At 34.6% G+C, this 17,117-nt stretch overlaps 1 protein-coding gene across 1 annotated transcript; it reads left to right on the top strand.

The window, feature by feature from the left end:
* Window positions 1-11,851: 11,851 nt before the first annotated feature.
* On the top strand, window positions 11,852-12,853 carry LOC147579100 (olfactory receptor 6C2-like). The gene has a single exon (XM_086715110.1). The coding sequence runs from the start codon at window positions 11,879-11,881 to the stop codon at window positions 12,851-12,853; it is 975 nt and encodes a 324-aa protein (XP_086571236.1). The 5' UTR covers window positions 11,852-11,878.
* The last annotated feature ends 4,264 nt before the right edge of the window (window positions 12,854-17,117 follow it).

Below are 17,117 nucleotides of genomic sequence, written 5' to 3'. Positions count from 1 at the left end.
CCCTAATGCCTTACATTTTAGAAGGGATATGTGACCAGTGCATTAAATAAACTATTCACATCACTGTCAACCTAAAATTGACAGGAGGCAATAGTCAAGCCAAAGGGTGTATTTGGGATCAAAAATTTGCAATTCAAGTACGCAGATTTGGGCAGCAACCCAAGTAATATCCCACTAGGCAGCAAAAGTCAGGGGGTTTTAAAACCAAAAAGGGAAGGCTTGTAAAAATTGTCTTCAAAAAATTTTGATTGGTGTTGGCAGCAGAAAACTAATCCTGGCTAAACATAACTGATTGCTAAGGCCATCACTAAGTAAAAATCCATTACTATAGCAAGTTATAAATGTTCTTGCAGAGTCCTTGAAGTATTTAGGGTTTGGCCCTGTTCAGAAGTTCCTGGTTCTACCTGGTGAGGATATGCACATAGCCCACCTGCTTAATGGCCTTTCAGATTCATTTTAAAACGCCTTAACATAAATTACTCCATTTTATTTCACCTGTCACAATTACAAACAACAACAAAAATATCTTTAGGCGGAAAAAAAAAAAGGAAGCTATGACAAATGTTTGTATCTTAATGTAGAAGCTGAATTATAACATGTAGGCTCCTACAATTTTGAATCCTGAAAGCAATCACAGACTAACAGGTTAATTTGAACTAAAAGTGCTAACAGTTCTTAAAAGACAAGTAAATTTGTAGGGAAAATGGTTATATATCTGCCTCTGTATTTGTTTCTATACCTTTATCTATAAATATATACACTGGATCTTGAGATACTAAAATGATTAGGAAGATTGTGAAAACAGGTAAATAACATGAAATGTATCTAAACTAGGCACAGAAATGACTACAACTCAAAGGAAACCTATGAAACCAGTACCTTCATCTATATTAAACAATAAGCACGGAAACAGTGGCCATTAATCAGGGCGTGATAGTTCTCATTGCTTCCTGTATTCGGAACTACTTCCTGAACTCCTTCATTTACACCTTGAGAAACAAGCAAGTATAAAACAAAATTATAATGACATTTCAAGGAACGTGATTGTGATACAGATCAAAAATAAATTTGTATTGATGACACATTGAAACAATATTTTGATATACTTGATTACATAAAAATATACCATTAATTTATTTATAATATGGCTACTAGAAAATTCTGAATTCAATATGTGGCTCACATCACATTTCAACTGGAATGCTTCAGATATTTAAGCAGTGCTGGTTAGTAGTGGACTCAGAACTTAAATTCTGTTAATTAGACCCAAAATTCTGTTTTTGATTCAAGGAAGCCTCACCAGAGAAACACTTTCAGCAAAAAGGTATTTTCAAGAAAATAGGTAACTATGTTCCATAAATTTCACTCACAGTTTTTACAAATTAAGGTTAATGGCCTATCTGAAATTGTTTTTTTCAATGGTTTGAGATAGGAAACTATTCTTTTTTTTTCCATAAGAATATTAAATAACGATTATTTCTTGAAAAAATTGCCCTTTTCTCCTTGCATTCAGTGACAATTTTGTCATAATCAATCGTTATGTGAGTGAATCTTTTTCAGGTTTCATCATTTTTAACTCCATTGATATGCTTATCTCTGAATCAATAATATAATAATCTGTGTATAGCTTTATAATAAGTTTTCATATTGAGTAGTGTAATTCAAACTGTCTTCTACTTCCTCAAATTTACCTTGCTCTTATCAACCCTTTGTTTCTCATAAAACTTTACAAACCTTGGCAATTTCCACAATTAAAAAATTCTCTTCAGTGATTTTAAGATTGCTTTGAACCGGTAGGTCAATTTGGGGGAAATTAATATCTTTATAACATTGAGAATTCTAATCCATTAAAATATGGTATAGGCCAGTCCCAATTGTATATTTAATTACTTTCAAAAATACTTCGGTTTTAAGTGTATAGAGGTTTTACACATCATTGACAGAAATATTATTGGCATTTCTGGGGTGCTTGGATGGCTCAGTCAGTTGAGCATCTGACTTCAGCTCAGGTCATGATTCAACAGTTCCTGGGGTCAAGCCCCACATGGGGCTCACACTAACAGTGTGGTGCCTCTTGGGATTCTCTGTCTCTCCTCTCTCCCTGCCCTTCCCCACTCATGTTTTCTCCCTCTCTCAAAAACAAATTTACTTTAAAAAAATAACCAAAGGCTAAATTTTTTAAAAAGGAAATATTACTGGTATTTTGATAGATTCATTCCTCAGTGTTTGATAATATGTGGTTATTTTACATGAATTTTTAAAATTTTGATTTTCTAATTGTTGCTAGTATTAGAGATAACTATTGTTTTTGAATATTGATTTTTGTCTAGCAACCTTCACAAATTTATCTGTAAGGTCTTTTAAATATGTCAACACATAATCAAATCATATGCAAATAATGACAAGTTACTATATTTTTCTTTTCTTTATTGCCTGTCTAGACTCCTTAATACAATGATAAATAGCAATAGAGTGGACATCCTGTCATATTCATCAACTAAACAGAAAAGTTTTCAATACTCAAAATAATACATGTAGGAATAAATTTAAGCAAGGAGGTGAAAGATCTGTACTCTGAAAACTATAAAACACTGATGGAAGAAAGTGAAGACGACACAAATAAATGGAAAACTATATCATGCTCATAGCTTGGAAAAATATTGTTAAAATGTCCATACTACTCAAAGCAATCTACAGATTAGATGTAATCCCCATTAAAATACCAATGGCATTTTTCAGAACTAGAACCAAGAATCCTAAAATTTGTATGGAACCACAAAAGCCCCCAAGTAGCCAAAGCAATCTTGACAAAAAAAAAAAGGAAGAAAGAAAGAACAAAGCTGGAGGTATCAAACGCCCTGATTTCAAACTATATTACAAAGTTCTAATAATCAAAATAAGGTGGTACTGGCATGAAAACAGACACAAAGATCAATGGAATACAATAGAAAGCCCAGAAATAAACCCACACACATGACTAATCAATCTATGACAAAGAGGCAAAAATATACTAGGGAAAAGATAGTCTTCATTAAATGGTGTTGGGAAAACTAGAGAGCATGTGCCAAAAAAAAAAGAAAAAGAAAAAGAAAAAAGAAACTTGACCACTATCTTACACCAATTCCAAAACTAAATGCAAAATGGATTTAAGACTTAAATGTAAGACGTAAAATCATGCAACTCCTAGAGGAAAACTCCTGATATTGGTCTCAGCAACATTTCTGGGGGGGAGACCAGTCTTCTCAGGCAATAGCAACAAAAACTGAAATAAACAAATGGGATTACATCAAACTAAAAAGCTTCTGCATGGTGAGGGAAACCATCAACAAAACAAAAAGGCAACCTACTGAATGGGAGAAAATATTTGCAAACCATACATCTGATAAGGGGGTAATATCTAAAATATATAAAAAACTTACACAACTTAATATCAAAAAAAATAACCCTGTCAAAAAATGGACAGAGAACTCGAATAGACATTTTTCCAAAGACATACAGATGGTCAAAGACACATGCTCAACTTCACCAATTATCAGGGAAATGCAAACCAAAACCACATGAGATTATTACCTCATACCACTCAGGTTGCCTATCATTATCAAAAAGACAAAAAGTAACAACTGTTTGTGAGAATGTAGAGAAAAGGGAATTCTTGTACACTGTTGGTGGAAATGTAAATTGGTCCGGCTGCTTTGGAAAACAGTATGCAGGTTCCTCAAAATATTAAAAATACAACTACCACAGATTCAGCAATTTTCCTTCTGGTTATTTATCTGAAGAAAACAAAAACACCAATTTAAAGAAACAAATGCTGCACCCCTATGTTTACTGCAGCATTATTTACAACAGCCAAGACATGGAAGCAAGCTAAGTGTTCATCTATACAATTATTATATACACATATTCACTTAATATATGTTATATATATTGTAAATAATATCTATAATGGAATATTAGCCAGCCATGAAAAAGAATGAAATCTTGCCATTTGTGACAACATAGATGGACCTAGAGGGTATTATAAAACAGGAAATAAGAAAGACAGAGGAAGACAAATACTGTATGATTTCACTTGTATGTGAAATCTAAAAAACAAAATAAATGGGGGTGCCTGGGTGGCTCGATCGGTTAAGCATCCAACTCTTGTTTTGGCTTGGGTCATGATCTTGCAGAGAGGGGATCAAGCCCTACATTGGGCTCCTCACTGAACATGGAGCCTTCTTGGGATTCTCTTTCTCTCTCTCCCTCTGCCCCTCTCCCCCACTCACGTGCTCTTTCTCTCTGTAAAATAAAAATAATAAATAAATAAAAAACAAAATAAATGAACAAAAAACCAAAACAGACTAACAGATATAGGAAACTATTGTTTACTATAGGGGCAGGGAGTTGGGTGACAGGTGAAATGGGTGAAGGAAATTAAGAGGTACAAATTTCCAGTAATACAATAAGTCATGGGAATATAATGTACAGCATAGGGAATATAGCCAATAATATTGTAATAAATTTGTATGGTAGCTAGACTTATCATGGGTATCATTTTATATGTGTAAGAATATTGAATCACTATGATATATATCTGAAAATAACAGGATATTGTATGTCAATTATACTTCAATACAAAAATAAATAACATGTTTTCTAGATCCCCTTCATCAAACAAACTTTGTTTCCGTTCCTACTTTGCTGAGAATACTTAATAACGAATGAGAACTGCAGTTTATCAAATATTTTTCCTGTATTGAGATGACCTTATTTTTCCCTTTTATTCCACTAATGTGGTAGATTATATTTATTTTCAATGGTTAAGCCAACCTAAAATTTCTGTAACAAATCTCACATTATGGTTATATGTATCCTTTCCTGTATAATACTCTATTTAACTTGATAATTTATATTTAAGGATTTTTCTGATTATTATGAAATAAAATCAACCTGTAATTTAACTTCTTGCAAAATCCCTTCCAATTTTGGCATGAAAGTTATAGTGCCCCCATAACCAAGTTGAGCATTATCCTTCCTCTTACTTTTCTCTGTACTGGTTTATAGAAAATAAGTATAATTTTTTCTTTAATTTTTTGGAATAATTTACTACTGAAGCCATTTGGCCCTGAATTTTCTTTGTGAGATATTACTAATTATGGATTCAATAATTTTGCCTTATATTGGAATATTTATATTTTTTTCCTGTCTCATGTTTTCAGTTGTTTTAACAGAAATTAATAGGTTTATTTTATGTAAACTATTTTATTGGCCTAATGTTCTTTATGATGTACTTAATTATTCTTTTAATAATTGTTACATTTATTGATGTTCCTGTTTTTCACTGTCACTTTGGATAATTGCCATTTTTTTCTCTTTCCCTTCTTGACTATACCTACAAGAAGTTTGTCTTTTTTAAAAAAACCATTTTGTAGTTGTGTTTGTCTTATATTTATTCTCTATATAACTGATCTAAAGTATTATTATGTTTCCCTTCTGTTTATTTTGTTTTAGTTTGTTCTTCTTGGGGTCTCTTAAAATGAATGCTTAGGTCACTGGTTTTTCAATATATTAAATTTTCTAAATTATTTATTTAAAATAAAATTTCCCTCTAAACAATGCTCTTGCTACATTGCACAAAATTTTTTTTTAATTTTTTTTAACGTTTATTCATTTTTGAGAGACAGAGACAGAGTATAAGCAGTGGGGGGGGCGGGGGGGGTTGCAGAGAGAGAGGAAGACACAGAATCCGAAGCAGGCTCCAGGCTCTGAGCTGTCAGCACAGAGCCCCTTGCGGGGCTCAAACCCACAAACTGCGAGATCATGACCTGAGCTGAAGTTGGCCGCCTAACCGACTGAGCCACCCAGGCACCCCATATTGCACAAATTTTGATATGTCATATATTATTGTAAGAGGAAAGAAAATTTACCATTACAATCCACATCTCAAGAAATTACTAGAGCATATACTATAAGTTTTTTTTTTAAGTGCACAGGATTAATACAAGGAAATACTATGCAAAATGAAAAGCAGTAGTGAATGAGCAAACCAGGTGTGTATTGTGATAATAAAGTATACGTATCTTGGGGCACCTGGGTGGCTCAACTTGTTAAGTGTCCAACTCGATTTTGGCTCAAGTCATGATCTCACAGTTCATGAACTCAAGCCCAGCCTCCAGTTCGGCAATGAGCATCTAGCCTGCTTGAGATTCTCTCTCTCCCTTTCTCTCTGCCCCTCCCCCACTGACACATGTGCTCTCCTTCTCCCTTTCAGAATAAACTTTTTAAAAAAGTATTTTGATGTAAAAACTATATATGATGACATGAACAATTAAGTTTATTGTGAAAAGAAAATATATCTTTACATGAATTAAAAGAAAACTATCTTTACATGAATCTACATACGATCACATCTAAAGAAGTGACGAAACGTGAAGATGGAAATAGTATTCTTATTTTTTGAATATTCATATACATATAGTTCCTTAAAATACTAAAAAGAATTAGTTGTTTTGTGTTTTCTAATATTTTCCTGTTTTATCCTTTTTAATGATTGAGAAAATTTGATTAATGGGATAGAGTTGTGATCTTCATCTTCTATACATTTTAGGGAAGAAATTCAGGAAAAGAAGCCTACTTCTTGACTATCTGGTTTTTTACTGTTGTTATGTTGACCTTTGCCTGTTGCTATTGTTGTCTTTGTATCTCTGAGGACACTGCCCTCACTGCTGCATCTTTTAGGATTTTTGCCCAAATTCATTACAAAGGCTAATTAGTGATGTTTGATCGTGGGTCACCAAGGACTCAGTTGTGTACTACTTAGTTTGAAGTTTAGCATATAAATCAAATACAAATTTTAATACTGTAAAAGCCTCTTATCCTTTCCAGAGAAGTCATAATAAAAATGACTTCAAAGCAAGTGGGGGGAATAGCTTAACATTTTACTCTTAACCAAGAGAGAGCTAGACAATATTTCCTAGGCATAAAGGGGACCAAAATTCTTAGTCTGAAAATCTTCTCAGTGTGTTGAAAATGAAAAAACCCAAGGAGTTCTAAGCCTTCCCAAAGCATCAGAGTAAGTAGAGTCATAAGCTGAGAACCAAGTAAATTCCACAGAAACCTTTTCTAATAGATCCTCTTCATCAAAGTAGCCTTTAGGACTCATTGTTAAGTAACAAACTGAAGCTATTATTAACTCTCAGAGGGTAAGTAAAATGGCCATTTAATTTACTTTCATCTTTGATAAATCTGCATGTCGCTTTTCTGAGAAGCAAATGACGTGGTTTGCCAAAATCAGATGTAATATTTGAATTATTATATAAAGACCCACAGATCTTTCTGACATATATTTTTAATGCTGCTTTTTGTAGTTTACATAAAGGTAATATGCGGTGAAGTTATCTCTGCCACACACTCATTTTGCTCTTTAAAGAGAAACTGTATATCTACATTAAAATCACTGATATGGGGGCGCCTGGGTGGCGCAGTCGGTTAAGCGTCCGACTTCAGCCAGGTCACGATCTCGCGGTCCGTGAGTTCGAGCCCCGCGTCAGGCTCTGGGCTGATGGCTCAGAGCCTGGAGCCTGTTTCTGATTCTGTGTCTTCCTCTCTCTCTGCCCCTCCCCCGTTCATGCTCTGTCTCTCTCTGTCCCAAAAATAAATAAACGTTGAAAAAAAAAAAATTTTTTAAAAAAAAATAAAATCACTGATATGACAATTTATATAATAATACTGACAAAGTTAGTTATCCTAGCACTTTTTTGAAGTACAAAAGTCTTTGAAAGATGAAAACTACTTTCTTAAACCTTGACTCTTAAAAACAGCATTAAGGAATGGAATAAATGAAAAAATATTTTGGAACAAGAGCTACCACCTGGAGGGTGCAAGGGAAGAGTATGTTACCATGTAAAAGCTTTAGGAGACACTGGAGTGAGAAATAATGGACTAAGGACATTAGGAAGGCTAAAAAGAGTATCTTTTCACTTAATTATTTATTGTAGTTATTAGAGTGTGTCCCTTCAGTTCCTAGGAATATCAAATCTCTTCAAAAAAAAAAAAGTCAATGTCATCTCTTCTTTCCAATGACAGGGACAGTAAACCTTGGGGTTTAATTGTGGAAAGTGGACATACAGTGAGGATGATTCTGCCCGAATCTCTGGAGAAAGTAAATATTTTATGGAACAAATGACAGTCAATCACAACACAAGTTGATTGATTTTTACCAGGATATTGAAAAGCATATTGCTTTCTATTCATTTTTATAAGAAATACTCAAAACCTGGAGACACCAGCTCAAAACTAATATATATATATATATATATATATATATATATATATATATATGTGTGTGTGTGTGTGTGTGTGTGTGTATGTAAAACAATATGTGTATATATATATGTAAAACAAAGTTTGATAGCTGAGGAAAAACTATAGAACCATGAAGCCAATGCAAACATTAGAGTTTTTAAACTCCAGTTTTAAAATATGAAAATATGCACTAAAGAGACATAAATGGAAAATTTAGGGGGAGAAATCTTTATCTGCAGAAGAATGAAAGTCTTAAATGGAAGCTGAAGGGGTGAATATTTCATGGTGTAAACTGTATAAATTAAGACCCAATGGCACCACAGCTTTTATAAAATAAAAGTGGCAATAATCTTGAAAAAAAAGCTTTTGATGCAATGTAGTAATTTTAGCATGGATATAATTAAACAGTCACAGAGTGAGTTGAAGGAAACTAATACAAAGTTTATAGATGATACCTTGGTAAAAAAGCTGCTTTTCACAAACATTTTAACCTTTGTAGAAAACAAAGAGATACATAAGAGTGTTGGAAATTTATTTAAAATTTGTGGTACATTCATAAAGCTATTGAAATATAGGTAAATTTTTGAAATAACTTACAAAAATGAAGAGGTATTTAAAATTTGGAGTTACACAAATAAAATAGATTGAAATTAAATAGAATTAAATTAAGTGCATTTATATCATAGAAATGTAAAAATATTTATAATATTTTAATATAAAAAGTTTGTGAAAATTATTCAAATATGTAAATTCCTTGACCTCCAGTTTCAATATCTTATTGACAGATTCTTCAAGAAAGCAAAACAGATACCAAGAAAAATACAACTATTTATCTGTTTGACAGCTAAAGCAAGGAAGAGATGTCAGTTAATAGTTTGGCCAGCATGGAAGGTAATAACATAAACAAAGAGATGACAGTTTCATGGTATGCATGACTTCCTCAAAAAATAAAAAAAACTCCAATTAAAAAAAAACTCCTCAATGTTAAATACTAGGACATATAAAATTTACAAGATGAAACCCAAATATGACAGAAGATAGCTTTGAATATGTAGCCAAATGATAAGATATATATGTATTTAAGAGGCGCCTGGGTGGCGCAGTCGTTAAGCGTCCGACTTCAGCCAGGTCACGATCTCGCGGTCCGTGAGTTCGAGCCCCGCGTCGGGCTCTGGGCTGATGGCTCAGAGCCTGGAGCCTGTTTCCGATTCTGTGTCTCCCTCTCTCTCTGCCCCTCCCCCGTTCATGCTCTGTTTCTCTCTGTCCCAAAAATAAATAAAAAACGTTGAAAAAAAATTAAAAAAAAAAAAAATATATATATATATATATATGTATTTATACAACAATGTCTCACCATTGACTATAAATCTAGGATTGTTAGTTTTGATAGCTATCCCATTAAAAAGACAACAACCCCAGGCCAGGGTACCTGAGTGGCTCAGTGGGTTAAGCATCCAACTTCAGCTCAGGGCATGATCTTGTGGTTGGTGAGTTTGACTCCAGCATCAGGCTCTGTGCTGACAGCTCAGAGCCTGGAGCCTGCTTCAGATTCCATGTCTCCCTTTCTCTCTGCCCTTCCCCAACTCACACTCTGTCTCTCAAAAATAAACAAACATTTTAAAAATCTGGAAAAAAAGACAACAGTCCCTGACTTCAACAAACTTACTTTCTCACCATAAGTGCTAAGATGGAAGTAACAATTATGTGTTATGGGAGCACAAATAAGGGTCAATTAACACAGTTTAGAAGACTTCTCAGTAGAAGTGATGCTGCAAGTGAAAATCACAAATAAATAGTTGAACCTGGGTAGTTTTAGAGGCTGGGAAGTAAAGACATAGTATAGAAGGAGAAAGGTGGGGAGTGGAGGGTAGATAGATAATCAACGTAAAGTGCTTATCACAAGACCTATCACATAGTAAATTCTCAGTAAATATAATCTATTCTTCTTACGATAAGGAATGTGGAGAAAGATGAGTTACACAGAGCATAATCCCACTTAGGATTTTGTGTTTTTGAGTTCATGTCACATGAATTATATACAGGAGTAAAAAAATAATAGCTGATATACATAAAGCTCATACCATGCATCAGACTTTATTATAAATTTATTATCTCTTCTAATCACTTTAACTGTATATGGTAGATACTCTTTTGTTGTTGTTATTTGTTTATTTTTGAGAGACAGAGCAAGCAGTGGAGGGACAGAGAGAGAGAGTGAGGATCCCAAGCAGACTCCACACTGTCAGCTCAGAGCCCAATATGGGGCTCCAACTTATGAACTGTGAAATCATGACCTGAGCTGAAATCAAGTGTTGGTTGCCTAAACAACTGAGCTGCCCAGGTGCCCCATGGTAGATACTCTTATTATCTCAATTTTATAAAGAACTGAAGGCCTGAGAAGTTGGGAAAATTGTCCAAGGTCATACAGACATAGACAAGAAAGGCAGATATTGAATGATAGAGATCTTGCTACATACAGAAGGTGTGCTCTTAATCAGCATGATGCTGCCACTACAGCTAAGGAAGAGAGTAAAGACAGGTGTGTGAAGAGTATATTTAGTATTTTATTTTTTTTAATATTTGTTTATTTTTGAGAGAGCACAAGCAGGGGAGGGGCAGAGAGAGAAGGAGACACAGAATCAGAAGCAGGCTCCAGGCTCTGAGCTGTCAACACAGAGCCCAATGCGGGGCTCAAACTCACAAACTATGAGATCATGACCTGATCAGAAGTCAGACGCTTAACTGACTGAGCCACCCAGGCACCCCAGTATTTTAAATTTGATTTTGAACTTAGTGATAATGATAACAAGGCATTAGAGTGTTTGCCATACTTAACTAAGCAGACCAAAATGTTTTTTTTTTCCAGCTGTATATCATTGGGCCAAACGTTTCTTCACCTGTAGCAAATAAATTGTGCATTAAAATACTCTCTGTATCATGTATCCAGTGGACACTGAGTGTAAATTTTATACTACCAGAGAAACATAAGAGTCAGAGGAGTGACCCAACAACGTGTAATATGCATGTTAAAACACAAAACAAAACAAACATATGCTTGGTTATTGTGGCAACAAGCCACAGATGGATCAGCAATGCCTGATGGAACCGCGATTCATTGTTATACATTTAAATTTTATCATGAGCAAATCCTCAAGAAAAGACATAAAGCAAATTTTAAATTTAAATATTCACTTTTGAAATAAAGAAGAAATGTCAGACATAAGAGGAAATCATAGTTTTGTTCACCTACAATATGGGTCATATCTAATTACATGAGAAAATCCATTCTTGGCTACAGATTGAAACTGTAAAAGAAAGCAAAATGAGGTGGCAGAATAATTTTTTTAATGTTTAAAAATCTATCACAAAACTGATGAAATAATAAATAAAATAAAATAAAATAAAATAAAATAAAATAAAAGGCTTGGGGAGCCAGAGTACTAGCAATATCAGTTACTAATTTATAGAAGAAACGACATGTTAATTAGTATGCTCTAATAGTCACTGTTTATTCCCATCTAGCTTTGATCCCACTCTATTCAAATAAAATATCTCTAAATTTTACATGAAATTGAATGAAATTCAGTAGTCAATGATGAAAAATCACACAGTAGCAATCTTCATCCTATTGGGCCTGACAGATGACCCTCAACTTCAGATTCCAATTTTTATGTTTCTATTTCTCACTTACATATTGAGTATAACTGGGAATCTGACCATCATATCCCTCACTTTAGTAGACTCTCACCTTAAAACACCCATGTACTTTTTCCTACAGAATTTTGCCTTATTAGAAATTTCTTTTACATCTGCTTGTATTCCTAGATATTTATACAACATAGCAACAGGTGACAGGTCAATTACATATAATATTTGTGTTATTCAAGTGTTTTTTACCGATGTTTTTGGAGTAACAGAATTTTTTCTCTTGGCTGCCATGTCTTATGACCGCTATGTGGCCATCTGCAAACCCCTGCAGTATGTAACCATCATGAACAACAGAGTGTGCAAGAGGCTCGTCCTCTGCTGTTGGATGGCTGGCTTGTTGATCATACTCCCACCACTTACTTTGTTCCTCAATTTGAAATTCTGTGATTCAAATGTCATTGATTATTTTTTCTGTGATGCATCTCCAATCTTGAAGATTTCATGTTCAGACACATGGCTCATAGAGCAGTTGGTTATTGTCTGTGCTGTGCTGACCTTCATTCTGACCCTTGTGTGTGTTCTTCAATCTTACATTTCTATCATCAAGACCATTCTACAATTCCCCTCTACCCAACAAAGGAAAAGAGCCTTTTCCACCTGTTCTTCTCACATGATTGTGGTTTCCATCACCTATGGAAGTTGTATCTTCATCTATGTCAATCCTTCAGCAAAGGAATCAGTGACTATTAATAAGGGTGTGACAGTGCTAATGACGTCCATAGCTCCCATGTTGAACCCATTCATTTACACTCTGAGAAACAAGCAAGTGAGACAAGCCTTCAATGATTCTTTCAAAAAAATTGCATTGGTATCGAAAAGTAAGAGAATGTTCAAGCCCAGAAATAAAATAACAAGCTAAGCATAAACCATTAAGCTCTAAATCTTTTTGTCTCTTTTTTTTAAGTTAATGAGGGGTTTTTTTTTGTTTTTTCAAGGTTTTTTGAAATTCAAGTTAGTTAACATACAGTTTAGTAATGATTTTAGGAGAATTTAGGGATTCATCACTTACATACAACACCTAGTGCTCATCACAAGTGCCCTCCTTAATACCCATCTCCCCTCCAGCAAATCTCAGTTTGCTCTCTTACAGTTAAGAGGCTCTTATGGTTTTCCTCCCTCTCTGCTTTTATCTTACTTTTCCTTCCCTTCCCCTATGTTCATCTGTTTTGTTTCTTAAATTCCACATGAGTGAAATCATATGGTATTTGTCTTTCTCTCACTGACTTATTTCGCTTAGCATAATACACTCTAGTAATCTGATCTCTATTTAGGTTAACTTTCTCAAACATATAATGCACCCAAAATTAATACCTTTCATCACATGAAATTACTCCTTTAACCTCCTTCCCCTCAAACAAACCCCTTTCAGCGCAAGATCCCAATCAGATAACATGATGATAATTTTCTATTAAATGTAAGCCTGACTTTACTTCTAATCTCACAAACAAAATTGAAATGCAGAGAAATAAAACAAATGCAAACCAAACAAGGAGATACATAGCTTATCTTCTATTTTCTTGGACTTGTAAAAAATAGTTGATTTTAAGTGTTCTCCCAATCTTCCAATCTAACTGTTGCTGGAAACCTTCAATTGATTACATTAAAATTTATTGAGTACCTAGTTCTTGGCAGGCCAAGTTCTAGGCAGGAATTCTTATTTGGCAATATCTCTGAATGTATTTAGCTCACTAATAATCCTATATTACTAATTTTTAAAGCACCAATGGGAGGTGGTGGGCAGGGGGATGGTTTAAATGAGTGATAGGTATTAAGGAGGGCACTTGCTGTGATGAGCCCTGGGTGTTGTATGTCAGTGATGAATCACTAAATTCTACACCTGAAACTAAGATTACACTGTAATTTAACTAACTGGAATTTAAATAAAAACTTGAAAAAGAAAAAAAGTACTACTGGCAAAAAAAAATAATATATAATTGAAAAGTAAAGAAAACCAAAATAAATACACATCCAAATAAATGTGTTTTAAATGGAAGTAAAATTTTATATCTAGGATCCTGGAGTTATTTATACATACACACACACACACACACACACACACACACACACACACACACGAAATGCTGAAAATTTAAAAGATTCATAGATTACACAGAATACATATGTTAAAAGTGAGGAAAAGCGCTTTTCTAAAAGGATATGAAACTATAAGTGCAATGTCAAATGGTAATTGCAGCTGAGGGATTAAAGAAAAATACTCAACTGCTTAAATATAATATGAATATCAAACTCAAAATGTAGCTAAATTAACCGTTAAGTTTAGCATATCATGGAAACAATTCCATAAGAAATCCAGAAAACAAACTATCAATATACCTGAAAAACAAAGAGAATTGAAAAGGAAGTCCAAATGAAAAGCTGCAATTAAAATAATAGTTAAATTTTTTCTATGAAGTAAATGGCATATAGATTAGAACACCAGAAAATGTACATCAATTTTTCTTAAAAGAGCTCATAAAACTACTAAGTAAATTTTCATATCAATAAGTTTTCTGCTGGCTTTCTGGCATCCAGGCCTAACGGCCATCCTTTTGGATTCTCTCCTGGTATCTCTAGGACATGGCATTTACAGTTGCCTCTCTTTAAAAATTAAGAAAAAAAAAAAAGAAAGAAAGAAAGAAAAAAAGCTCTCTCCCTTATTCTTTCCCTTCTACTTCCATTTTTCATTTAAGTCAATTTAAATGTCTTCCACTTACATGCTGTTTCTTCCTCTCCCACCACAAAAACATACAAACCAAGTCTACCTTACCTGCTGCTTTGACCTCAACTTTCTCTTCTATAGCACCAATTTCACTAAAATTTTGTTTATACTGTGTATCTAAAATCACTATATCTATATCTGTATCTATAAAGGCACTTTATTTTTATGCACACTTTATTACATATAAAATCTAGTAAATAAATGATATTGAATACATTACATTCAAATATACTGAATGAAAATGCCTCACAACTGAAAAAAATGTTACTTCTTGAAAAGAACTGCTAATTTCTGGCAAAAAAAAATCATATGGGTAAAATATGCTACACATTTTTAAAGGACTTTAAAACAAGATTTAACTACCCTGCTACATTTGATTTCTATTTTAAGACATGACAAAAATTAACAAAAGTTGTTGTTTACTGGGAGATCAATTTAGGCTAACTTCACCTATACTACAATATCAATCTGTCTATCTGTCTGTGAGTTTACTTTAATACACACACACATGTTTTTTCAATGGATAATCTTTGAAAGAACACTGGAGCTGGTTTTTAATCTTTGTTTCATTGGTAAATTGAGATTTGAGATGTGAGAATATTAAGTAATGTTAATAAGAGTTGAAGCCAGGGTTCGGTCCTTTGTAATGTTATTATAGGTCTGTAATGTCTATATGTTATGGCACTGCCTCTTCAGGATTGTACACATAATAATCAAAATTACATCAAGGAACATCAAGAAAATTTATTTTCTCTAAAACAGCCAATGTTTAGACCAAGAAAGTGGAAGAAAATCTAAACAAATACAGGTTGAATATTTTATAATTGGATGGAATTACTCAAAATCAAAAATATCATTATTTGATATAATTTATGATGCTAAAAATTTCAATTACTTATTGAAATGGCACATTGTATCCACTATCTTGCAAAAATGTATAATTTTTACAATATGTAATTGAATTTTTAAAAAAGCTAATAGTTTAATATATAGTAATAAAGAAGAGGCAAATGTCCCTTAAAATGCAATTCAGAGACTTCCAGGGAAGATGGCAGAATAGGAGGATCCCAAGCTCACCCCACCCCATGGACACACTTAGATAACAGCCACATCAGTACAAATAACCCAGAAAATGACCTGAACACTGGCAGAACAGACTCTCCACAGCTAATGGTAGGGAAGAGGCCATATCAAAAATGGTAGGAAGGGAAGACACTCAGTCAGGAACCAAACTGACCACAAGACTGTCTGTGGGAGAGAAGGACACACAAGCTTATAGAAGGGACAGGGCAGACCCCACGCCATGTATTCCAGGCATGGGGGACCTACAATGGGAAGATGAATCCCCATAACATTTGGCTTTGAAAATCAGAGGGTCATAACTTCATGAGTTTTTATAATCAATGGGGATTACCGCTTGGAACTTTAAAAATCAGCAGGCTTGGCTCTGGGAGAGCAGGAGGGCAATAGGAAACTGAGCCTCTGCCATTAAAGAGACAGAATAACAAACAGCCCCACTGAGATACAGCGTAAAAGTGGCAGTTTCAAAAATGTCTGGGGTGAAGTACAAAGAGATTTAATTACTAATCTTGGAATATGTGCTGGAAGGGCAGGTATCTTTAGGAGTCTTCTCCAAAAACAGGAGTGGGCAGGCACTGTTTCCCTTGCCCACCCATCACAGGTACCTGCAGAAACCAGTACAAACACCCTGTACTAGCTTGCTAACAGCATGCCTCACCCTTAAGTTTTCCTACAATCTGCCCCCTCCAACATGACTTTGGCAAGAGTTCAACAAAGCAGATCCAGGCCTCCTCCCACAGCAAACCAGCATAAACCTTGCTAACACCATGTACCACACCCTTGCATTCTCCTCAAGACCTGAAGTCCATCCAAAGTGAACCCACAAGTGTGACACTGTGCAAGTAGCTCCAACAGTGGCCATCACCATTCTAAAGTGACTCCTGCCCAGGGAAGAGGGGAAGATGACCACACACACCAGTCCAACTGTGGCCCATCAGAGGGTTAGGGGAAGACATCTGGTACAACTGCAGGCCAGGCCCACCAATGACAGCCCCTCAGGGGACAATACAGGGAGGACATCCTGCAGTTTGGTGTGACCACAACTCTGGCAAATTCCTGGTCTGACCCAACTAAAGTCCAAGGTGGTCACAGACTGGCATATTAACAATATAGGGACCAAATCTCATCCACAGCAGACAAAGTGAGCCATTTCGGATGACTAGACTGAAGGCATATGTGGCTCAGCCAGAACAATAGGGCACACACAATACATATAGTTGACACCTCTGAAGTGCCAGGTTTTGGTGAACAGAGGAAACTGCACTGCAAAGCATTATAGGACCTCTTCTTCATAAGGCCACTACTTTCATGAACAGGAGATGCA

The sequence above is a fragment of the Puma concolor genome, chromosome B4 (assembly GCF_028749965.1).
Source record: "Puma concolor isolate L17-30 chromosome B4, mPumCon1.1.hap2, whole genome shotgun sequence".
Classification (NCBI taxonomy): domain Eukaryota; kingdom Metazoa; phylum Chordata; class Mammalia; order Carnivora; family Felidae; genus Puma; species Puma concolor.
The sequence above is the reverse complement of the archived record's forward strand: the minus strand, read 5'-3'. Positions and strand labels throughout refer to the sequence as shown.